Source organism: Chelon labrosus (assembly GCF_963514085.1).
Source record: "Chelon labrosus genome assembly, chromosome: 10".
Lineage (NCBI taxonomy): Eukaryota > Metazoa > Chordata > Actinopteri > Mugiliformes > Mugilidae > Chelon > Chelon labrosus.
The window spans coordinates 3,971,074-3,982,362 of NC_140360.1; the positions used below are offsets into that span (position 1 = coordinate 3,971,074).

The 11,289-nt window shown below is 47.8% G+C and overlaps 1 protein-coding gene across 1 annotated transcript; it reads right to left on the reverse strand.

Moving 5' to 3' along the window:
* Positions 1-550: 550 nt before the first annotated feature.
* On the reverse strand, positions 551-4,644 carry pim1 (Pim-1 proto-oncogene, serine/threonine kinase). The gene is made up of 6 exons (XM_084553529.1): positions 4,211-4,644; positions 3,898-4,004; positions 3,719-3,769; positions 3,231-3,597; positions 2,646-2,822; positions 551-2,539 (listed from the first exon to the last, which is right to left on the reverse strand). The coding sequence occupies exons 1-6, from the start codon at positions 4,287-4,289 to the stop codon at positions 2,325-2,327; spliced, it is 996 nt and encodes a 331-aa protein (XP_084409655.1). The 5' UTR covers positions 4,290-4,644; the 3' UTR covers positions 551-2,324.
* Between the last annotated feature and the right edge of the window lie 6,645 nt (positions 4,645-11,289).

The window sequence follows — 11,289 nt, forward strand, 5'->3', positions numbered from 1 at the left end:
GGAGACCTGTCCAGTGTGGACCCCGCCTCTCGCCCGATGACACCTGGTCCTTCACAGGACAAGCGGTTACAGAAGATGAATGAATGAATGAATGAATGCTCACGTCTGTGCAGAATTCCCTTCCACCAGCTTCCAGTGGTGGTCAAACAGAGATATTTCCAATCGCCTTGAAAAAATAACGGGATAATAACTGCTCGGAATCAAGTGCCTTCATATGAATAAACCATTTTCTGCTGATAATGAAGTCAACGCCTGAATGCCTCTCAGTCTCGCTGCAGAGAGCTAATTCCGGGTAACAGTGGAGCATAAGCACTCCGCCTTTCTGTTGTTACCATCTGCCTTCTTCCATCCTCTTATCGCTTCATCTCTTCTCCGTATCTGCCGCGTCTCAAGTGTCAAACAGGAAGCTGTATAAACCTTCTGACCTAGTAAATTCTCTGTAGGCGTTAAAACTAAAAAAGAAAAAACCACCCTTGTTGTTTTTCTACTTCTGTAAAAAACAAAAACAGAATCACAGTGTGTCACTACGGAGCGAAGCAAAGGAGCCGAGTGTCATTGTTAAAAAAATATTTATTGAAATCTTATAAAAATACTTTCTAGCATAATTTACAATTCTAATTCTCGCAAAACAAAACAACAATCCAAGCTGCGATCATGCAGCCAGAGGAGCTTCTCAGTCTCTCAAACACAATCACACACACAGTCACACACACAGTCACACAGTCACACACACACACAACATTCATTCAGTCCACTCGCACGGCGTGACAAGACCAAGTTACCAGCAGTAGACGTCGGATGTTTTACATACATTAAGATGGAAGTGCTGTCGGGACTATTTACACGTTATTTACACGACATACACAAACACACACACGCGCATCTGCTCTTCTTTTTTAAAATAATTTCAAGCCATAAATATGGTATGGAGAAAAAAAACTGAAAAGAAACAGAAAACTCATCTTTGTCTTTGTTTTAAATAATTTGTGGGCCCTTCAGTGACTGTGGAATGATGTGTATATACATATATTTATATAAATACATATATAAATATATATATATATATATATATATATGAACAGCCGAAATTCTCTTATAGATAAATAAATAAATAAATTCTGCGACAAAAGAAAAAAAAAAAGAAGCTCACTGACGAAGAAGTCACGGCAATAATAAATATCATTCTTATTTACAATTCTTGTCCCAGAAGATGAAATTTTAAGATCTGTATGAGGCACTGTTAAGAAGTTTTTTTTTAAAAAACAAACAAAAAAAACAAAAAGAGAAAGAGCAGAGGATGTTGTATTTCGGTATGGTTTGGTAAGTTTGCATTGTGGTGTGCATTCAGGTGGATGTGAATGAGCGGTTGCCTACGCCTTGTGTTTGTATACAGTACAACACCAGAAGAGGAAGAAGCGGTTGTAGAGTAGAGTAAAGTAGAGTAGAGGTGGGTGCTGTAGTAAAGAGGTGAGGTAAGTCCAGTGTTTCTTTTTTTTTTTTTCCTTTTTTTTATGACTTGTTTGCACAGGTTGCTGCTGCAGCTATGAGGTTGTCTGGTTGCTAATGACATTGGAGTAGTAGTAGTAATAGTAGTAGTAGTAGTAGTGATAGTAGTGGTTGTGAATGCCGTGGGCTTTACTGATCTAGGCCCCACGAGAGGAAAAAGAACTGCGACAAACAATATAAAGCCTTGTACAGAGTAAGGAGCAAAAAAAGAAAAGGTCGAGGGAACCTTTTTTTTCCCGCCTTCACAATTTCAAGTATTTTCAGGCACCACTCCCCCAACAATCTCACAGAAGGCACTGTTTTTTTTTTTGTTTTGTTTTTGTGAAAGTCATGCTTCTCTTCTCTTCTCTTCGCCAACGCCTCTGCTCCGCCCTCTCTGCTGTGACAGAGACAGATGCAGGGCAGAGTACAGAGCGAGTGGCGGGAGGTTACGTAACACCGACTGTCCTCTTTCTCTCGCTGTCCGGCGGGGACAGGCGGCACATGTGCTCTGTTTGCTCGGCGCAGGTGTCCCTGCGCGCGCTGCAGGCCCTCCCACAGGCAGACAGATGAACACCCTAGATCAGAGTCCAGCGATGCTGATGTTGCGACACTGACTGCGGGGTCGACGGCTGCGGCGGTGATCAAGTAGTTGAGGGTGGTGAGGGTGGAGAGGGGTGGGTCTGGTCCGCCAGGCCCAAAACGATTGTTCTCGTGGCCCGTTTACACCTCGCACCGGCGCGTGTCGGCGGCCGCCCCTCTCCTCCTCTCTGCTTCAAGTCTGTTACGTAAAGTCACTCCGTGTCAGACCAGAGTGGTCAACCGATCGCGTCCGCCAGTCACCGAGCCACTGCCACCGCGGTGGGCGTGAAGGCCGTGGGCTCGTGCCCGATGCTGTGCAGCCGGATCTCCGCGGTGGTCTTGTCCGTCTGCACCGTGGCCGGCACGACGGAGGAGGACGTGCTCTGCATCCACGAGTGGTTGATGATGTCCTCGAAGGACGGGCGGTCGGCCGGACGCAGAGACAGACACCACTTGATCAGCTGCTGGCACTCTGGAGGAGGCGGAATGAAAGCTTAATTAGTCCGGAGCGACAAACACGGCGACCGCAAACGCCGTCAACCCGAGGGGCTGACCTGTGCATCGGGGTGCGAATTTACCTGCAGAGATTCTCCTCCGGAAGAGGACCTGCCCCCTCGTGATCTCCTCGTCGTGCTCGAACGGGATGTCCCCGCACACCATGTCGTACAGCAGGACGCCCAGGGACCAAACTGTGGCGGAGCGCCCGTGATAGCGATGGTACTTGATCCACTCTGGCGGGCTGTACACTCTCGTTCCTGCCAGACACAAGAAAATAAAAATAAAACATTAGATTCATTTAGCAAACCTCTGCATGTGCGCAGTCTCCTCTAAATGAAAACCACTTAATATGTTGTGTGAAAACTAGAAGCCTGCAGAGATGTATTAAAAGGTTTAGTGCAGATTAATCAGCTGGTCCCGCCTCTGAGGCCTTTATCTGGGCTCAGGTGCCAGGCAGCGTGACAAGAGCGGAGCGTGCGTGGGAGGGGGAGCAGGCATGTGACTTTGTTTACAAACTTTGAGTTGTAAAAATACCACTTCCCTCCGGTGGGGGGCGACAAATCTACAGCTCTTAATATAGGCTGCTGCGTGGGGAGGAAGACGGCGAGATGACACAACCGAGGAATTTCTGCTGCGGTCTGGAAACAAACGCAAGTCGAACTCACCGTCGAAGTCCGTGTAGATGGTGTCCTTGAGCAGGGCCCCGGAGCCGAAGTCGATGAGCTTCATCTCCCCGGTGCGGAGGTCGATGAGGATGTTCTCGTCCTTGATGTCCCGGTGCACCACGCCGCAGTTGTGGCAGTGCCGCACCGCCTCCAGCACCTGGCGGAAGAAGCTGCGCGCCAGCTCCTCCGGCAGTGCGCCCTTCTCCGTGATGAAGTCGAACAGGTCCTTGACGTTCTCGGGCCTCTCCATGACGATGATGAAGCTGTCCGGGCGCTCGAACCAGTCCAGCATCTTGATGACGCCGCGGAAGCCCGTCCCGACTTTCTTTAGCAACACGATCTCCATGGGGACCCTGGAGCCATTGGGCTGTGGGGAAAATAAACGAGATTATTATTATTATTATATGTACACAAAATAAACCTCATATTGAAAATTTTTAATTAAGAGGGTCGTAAATAATATTTCTGGTTATGAAACCATGTCTTACCAGCTCTCCCCACTCCGAGATCCTGTCCTTGGCTACATGTTTGACAGCGACCTGTAATGGCAATAAAAAAAAATACATGAGCTTCAAATACGCAACAATAACCGCACATGTAAAGGTGTAACATGCAATAAGAATAAAAAATATAAATAATAATAATTAAAAAAAAAGTGCGCACTAACCGGAGCTCCGTCGGATATCCTGGTGCCGGAGTAGACGGTGCCGAAGCCGCCGCTTCCCAACACCGCGCCGACCTGGTAGAGCTTCTCAAAGGGCTCCCTCTCTTTCACTGCAAGCCGTAAAGAAAACATTAGAACACAAGAATATAACGCGAAATGCTCGTAATTGCGAGAATATGCAAGCGAAATGTATAGAAATATATATTTTTTTATATAAGGCTCTGCTGCAGCCCCGTCCTCCATGATAACACAGCGGGGCAGCGGCAGAGGAAGAGGAGGAGGGGGGGGTAGAAAAAAAAGAAAGAGGGCGTCTAACCTTGATGAACTTGGAGCTGGATTTTCGCCGGCATATCTGCGGAGATGTGGGCCAGAGAATTGAGCTTGGAGAGCAGCATTCCTTTAGAAAATATCCACCACAGAGTCCGAGCTTGCTTTTCAAATGCTCCAGTGGGCTCCCAGACTGCGGCGCCGATTGTTAAAGTCCACGTTGGAAGAACAAAAATGCGGTAGGGATCCTTTCATCCAGGATGGAACAAAAAAAAATAAAAATAAGTAAAAAACCCTTATTATGATCCAAGAGGGAAATATAAAGCAAAAGAAAAACCAATAACAATGTCCCAGCGTGCGGATGTGGAAGTTGAGGTTTAAATAAAATAAAAAATAATTCTGTTCCCAGCAATGTTTTGTAAACAGACGAGTAGCGACGTGCGCAGACGACGAGTTGCTCAGACCAATGCCTCAGACAGACACCGGCTCCTGGAAACAAGAGGCGAGGGGGAGGACGCTTATGAGGCTGTAGTAAAGGGGGGGCGTGGCCCTGTGCTCTGACGTGCGCCGCTTGACGCGCCCGCTTCCGCCGCCTGAGCCAATGGGAGAGCTGAGACGCGATACAAACTCGAGTCGAGCAACTGGGGGAGGCGAAGTGAAGCCAACCACACAACCGGCTGGGCAGGCCAGACACAGACGTGGCGGGAACCGAAACGCGCCAAAAAGAAAAAAGAAAAAAGACTAAAGAAATAATTATCGTTTCATGTTTGGAGGGAAATGCAAATTCAAAGCCAAAGTACACCCCCTCGCTCCCCCCTTTCATTCCTGGTCTTCTCCCTTCCCGCGAAACTGACTCAGACATGAATGAATTATTATTATTATTAATATTATAAGTTAAAAAAAAAAAAAACACAGCATCAAGTTACTGTTTTCTGCAGTTTCGACATATTTTTTATTTTTTGTTAACGTCTCATAAAAAACTACTTGATGAGGACTTTTTTTTTTTTTTTTTTGCAAAGACACTCAACCTGAGAGCAGTTCATCATCGTGCACTCCAGCTATTCTAACCCCCTGCTATTTACCTGATTGTTTTCACATTAAACACATGTGGGTGGGAGGTAGGGGAGGTAGGGGGGGAGAGTTTATTGGCCGAAGTGAAGTCCCCAGACTGTGTCTCTTTATTTGACAATGCCTCTCAACTGGCTGCTGCATCAAAGCCGGCGCTGGGCTGGGGTAAGGGGGGGGGGGGGGGGGTAGGTGGAGGAGGATAGGTCTGGGGGGCGCATGGGCTGCATTCCACTCATTCTTTCAAATTGGGTGGCCGCTGTTTGCAGCCGTTCGCAGGATGTGGGAAACTAGAGATAAAAAGGCTTCCATTTACCCCCACCTTCCTCCCCCTTCTCCCCTTTCTCCCTCCTCCTCCTCCTCTCTCCGCCCTCCTTTTCCCGCGCATGTTATTGTCTGAATGGCACTCCTCCCTCCCTCCCTCCCTCCCTCCCTCCACGCCATGCTGGAGTTTTGTTTTCTTTTCAAATTTCATGGAGGCTTGTATATTCTGCAGGGAAGACGTGCATCTCAGGTTGCGACAGGCGTTCACTTCAGAGGAGCACTTTTTATTTCACTGTTATTGTTTGGGTAATCAGCTGTGCTATTAAAAAAAAAAAAAAAAGAAAAAAAAAAAAAGAAAAAAGTTGTTTGTTTGCTTTCCTTTATTCAAATCCACCAGCAGGCACGCTCGATGGAATCTCACAGTTCCGGGTCAGGAAGTGCGCGAGGAGACGGTGGACCGCGTCTTCATGTGTTAGCGCCTCGCCTCGGCCCAGTGCAGCGAACACGGGAGAAGGGGGGGACTGTTTGTACTTGCACTCGGGATGCTCAGGGCACATTCCTTCGCTGAGTCTGAAATGTTTGAAGACAATATGCAAATTGGGCGGTGAACTATGCGAGCGTCATCCATCAAAACACATTTAAAATCCCACATAACAAAGCACATGCCATTTGTTTACACCCGTGCGAAGACTATTTAATGACTTTACTGGGTGTTAATCCGTCTGCATCATTGTCCAGTTAGGTTTCTATCATTCCAATATGTTTATTGTTGTATGCAGAGTGCAAAACAATAAATACTTTTGCAGGATTTTTACCGTGCATTAATCTTTAGCAGTCTTCAGGCGTTTTTTTTTGCAGAGGTCCTGGGTTGCTTGCTAGCTTAGATGCAAGCCCCAAACTGTCTTATTTTCACTAATGAGGTTGTAAACACCACAAGAAAGCACGCGACGGCGGCATCGGCGGCCGCGTCTCATTCAAACAGGGCACGAAAAGGCATCAAAAGGTGCACCTGTTGTCTAAGTCTGCACGGCATCAACATGTAGACATGCAAAAGCTTTGCAGGTAACGTCACGTCCACCATCTTGCTTGTATTTTTCCTCTTCCACTTTAGTTGTTGACGCCATGCAACCAGTGTTGTCTCGCACTCCAGACAACCTCATAACACCAGGAAGTGTAATGTCTCTAAGAGTTAAACCATCACTTTTGAAAACAAACAGTTAGGCAACACTTGTGCGGGCTCAGACTCAGATGCAAGTTTGTTTGTCGTGAGTCAAGCTTAATTACAACAGTTTCAAACATTTCCAACGCAGTTTGGGAACGTATCGTGTATTGTTCTTTTTTTAATTATTCTTTAAAAAGTGTGTTGTTTTGCACATGATGCTGTTCACATGTGCCTAAAGTTGTCTGAGTCTGAATCTAACGCAGGGTTAATGAGAGATCTGGTCAGCTCGGCCATAAAGAGCAGCCAAAACAACAGCATAATCACTAAAATTTAACAATCAAATCACTATTGTCCCCTAAATTCTTCTTTAGTGTAACATATTATTCTGTTTTTGTGGTTTGCTATGTGTGAATCAGTTCATAACCCCGGTGAGAAAGGTGCTACGCAAGTCATGACTGAATCTGGATCTGAGTTTGTAAATGATCTATGAAACTGCGACGGCAGTGATCGGCGACGGCGTTGGTCCGGAGCGTGGGCCGACTCCACGCGCAGTCAGGGGCACCGGAGAGGTGTGTGAAAACGGAGAGGTCCGGAGCAGCGAGTGTGACGGTGGCATGCCACCGGTGAGCGCATCCTTCTGCGGGCTCTAGATACCCCTGCCTGCACGATCAGCACGGCTCGGATGACGGCCATCCAACGCCGTCCGTCAAGAGGGGCTGATTATCAGCAGCAGCGGATGCTTCGGGGGCCACCTGCTGCCTCCAGTATTTGGGGCTGACTGTAAAGCGGCCGTCGCATTTTTTATGATCACCACACGGGTTCCTATAGACCCCGAGGGGAGGGAGGGGAGGCAGGGGGGGCAGCCCCAACACCTGATGAGTTTCTAGCGGGCCTTTTCGTTTTCAGAGCCCACAAGGGAAAATATCACCATGGCTAAAAAACTGACTTACATAATACTTCCATGAAGCGCTTCCTCTTTCTAAAGAAATAGAAACCATGCTCACAGGAAGGTTTCACAATACCAGAGAAAATTTCTCCACGTTCAGCTCTGATCAATACGCACGTCACCTGAACCAAAATACCTTCACGAACGTCAACGTGTTTTGGTGCGAAGAATAGCGGCGAGCAAAAATAGCTTGACACAGAAGCTCAAGCCACCGTCCGCTTATGTTTTGACCTCCAGATTCTAAAGTAGCAAACATATACGTCCACATACTTTTGGAGGACACTCTGTGGACGTCATGCACTGCAAGAAAAAACACAGCCCGTCTCACTCAGTCTTGACACTGCAAGATAGTTTCTTTTGTGCAATGATGTGTCCTGCAGCGAAGAGAAGCTAATCTCTTATCTCCCTGACCTTTTGCTACACCCTTGACCCAGCACGCCGCCTTCACCCTTCATCTGAAACTTATGAGTCTTTCCCCTGTGACATATTAACCAAGCATGCATTGTCTTCCGAGGAGATGATTCACTCTTCCTTTTTCTGCGGCCTCTCCCTCACTCCTCTGCCGCCCTCGGCCGTGGCCCCGGCCACTTGTCTGCACTCGAAACACTTGTCCGTCCGTCGCTTCTGCAGCTGCCGCCTCAGATCCCACCTGCCGCCGCTCTGTGAGCGCCAGGAAAAATAATTAGGCGTGCAAGTGTCACTGTAACGGCCAGAATGCTGTTATATCCACATAAAATCCTGGCGTGCAAGGATGTATAATTACGTGTGAGATGTGTTTTTATTTGCATTGAATGGAAACCAGAGCTGTAATTATTATAAATAACTGCTGCAGCTAGTTTAAGTGAAATGCCTTCACTTGATGTGATGGCGACGGCCGTGCTGATGTCCCAGCGCTCGCTTCTCTCTGTAATTTTCACTCTAATGGTTTTGATTCTTCACTCACAGCCTTATCATTTATGACAGTAAGTCCAGAGCGCAGAATCAATACGGCGCTTCCCAACGTGGGCGTAATTGCTGTTTTTATGGCTTGATGATTGCTAGAAGATGCGTGAACCTATAGTGACCTGGAATGGCCTTTCAGCGTCTGTCGTGGCAATGCAGATTGATACTGTCCTCTTAACGGACACGTTTGGATTAAACGTAAACATTTATGCGCCTCTGTAGCGCGTGCAACGATGTATGCACCGGGTTTTTAACTGAAAATGACGTGGAAAATAGGTTCCATTCTTCATAATGGAGCTTTAATGTGTGTGAAAAAGGCCGGTTTAAGTCGGGAGTAATAAATGTAACCATTTAAGCCATCATGTTAACGTTAGATCGCTCAAAGTACCTTAAAAGTCATTTGCATGCCCGTCACTGACAGCCCATTACCCTGGAAATGTGACGGGCAGGGCGGCGCTGCAGAAGCGGAGCCAAGCCAGGTGTCTGCTGGTGTTTGTGCAGGCCTTGACAGTGATTGACAAAGATTACCACATAATTAGAGGAGGGTCGTAATACGGGCCTGCAGCTCAGCAGAGGAGGAGCAGCCTCGCTCCTCTCAGACAAACAAAGCCTGCCCGGATCGTTTATGTTGATTGGGTTGCCAGACGGTGAAGCCCGGGAGGGTCATCGTTTCTCATTACTTGAGACTTGACGGGCAGGAATTCGCAGAAAAGAAATGCAGGCTTAGCGCCGAGACTGGGGGGGCTTTGGTCCACGGTTGCCATCTTTGCACTGATCTCACCGCGATGCGAAGAGAGCTGGGGGTTGGTAGCTGCACAGACTCTGAGATTGAAACTGCGATAACGTCACGCCGCCCCGCATTTAAAACTACACAAATAAACACAAACACTTGAAACGGCTTCCAAATTAGCCACAGCCTCTTTTTAACTCTCCCCAAATAAGGAAAGTATCAGCATGTGTGAAAGTTTGTGCGTTGGAGGGGGAGGATGAGGCGAGGGGGGGTGCGTCGGAGGGAGGGCAAATTATTTTTAGAGGTGACTTAAAGGAAGGAGGACTAGCTGTGTAACCTCCGGTGTGGCCTGACCTCTCCTCAGGTAGCCTTTCACCTCCCCCTCCCCTCCCTCAGTTAGAAGGTCTTGACCGGCTTGGCCCTGGGAAAAGGCTCCTATAGACTTCAAAGGCGGGCCTATGTGGGAAAGCTCCACAGAGGGCCTGTCGAGTACCCTAAAGGTCGCCACGGGTCAACTTTCATGTCAGCACAGGCCTGGTTCGGGGTCAGAGGTCGCTGGCATACCTGTCCAGCGCCACTCAGACTGTTCTTCCAAGAAATTATCCCCACTTGTCCCAATTAGGGGTTCAGATACCACAGAGTGCTTGTAGGGTTTGTTTATGGCCATTGTTGTGCTTGTTTAGGAGGAGTGAGTAAAAAAAAAAAAAAAGGAAAAAAAGCAGGATGTTTTTAAGGTTGCTAACGGTTACAACATTACGTCTGAGGTTTAGACGTGCATGCGGAGGTGAGGTTGTGAAATGCAAGAGGAAATGTAGGAAAAAGTTTGAACGTCTTGTTTATTAGCTTTGGCGTAGGCTGCAAACTAGCTTACACCCTGCAGTATTACACTGAACGGAAGCTCCCGGAAAGGACCTGCCCAGAGTACTTTGGTGTTGCTTAAGAGGTGTGCCCTTTACCGTCCATGTGCACCGTCGGTTCCGCGTCGCTCTGCAATTACGACGCTAAAGTCCTCGTAGGCGTCAGCGGTGCTTCAAACAATGGGATTTGGTAGTGAGCAAATAAAAGTCGAACTGCTTCCTTGTCAAAGTGCAGGCTTACTTGGGTTTTCAAAAGACTGGAAGAGGAGGTAGAGCCTTTACCTGCAGACGCCCTCTCTACTTTTTAAGGTTAAGCAGCTTACAACGTTCCGTTTTTTGATAAAGCTTATAGTTCGGGCTGGCTCAGGTGACCCTGAACCAGCCCTTAGTCATGCTGCTATAGGTCTTGGCTGCTGGGGTGTCAAACTCATTTTAGTTTAGGTGCGACATACAGGCAATTTGATCTCAATCGGGCTAACATAATAGCATATTAGCAAATGTTTCCCTTGGTTTTGGTGCAAAGAAGTACAATTCTACATCTACAGTTTAGTTCTGGGTCTCAGTGATGTGTTACGTCTGCAACTCTGGCTAAGGCAACACAACCCTTTGTGGACAACTTAGAAGAAGAAGAAGAATTTAACCTTTAATTGTCCCGCAATGGGACAAGGGGTCAGCCTCTTAGGATTGCTGCAGCCTCTTAGGACCACTCCCTGGTCGCAATTTGGGGGTTAGATGCTTGCTCAGGGCACCTCAACTATGGACAGGGCGGGAGGCGAACCTGGGACCCCTCGGTCACAAGCTGCACCTCAACCACTACTCCACAGCTCCCCTTAGGAATAGGTTCCAGTTTTAGTGGAAGTTTGTAAATTTATCAGATTGTAGATTGACCCAACCCCTAACCCTAAACCATCGGTGTAGGCTGTTGGGGCACTTCCCAGGATGCACTGAGCACCAGTCGTTCTTGCTGTCCTTGTATTCTTGTGCTAATACCATATAGCATGTTATTAGCTACGTGTCCCTCTCCCCACCTCCCCACCTCCCACCCTATCCCACCACCCACCACCTCCCACCCTCCATTCCTACCTATGATACCTAAAAGGCTTATTGTCCGTTGATTGGCTTTGCACCACGGCGAAACATCATCCTCAGCACCGCCAAACCC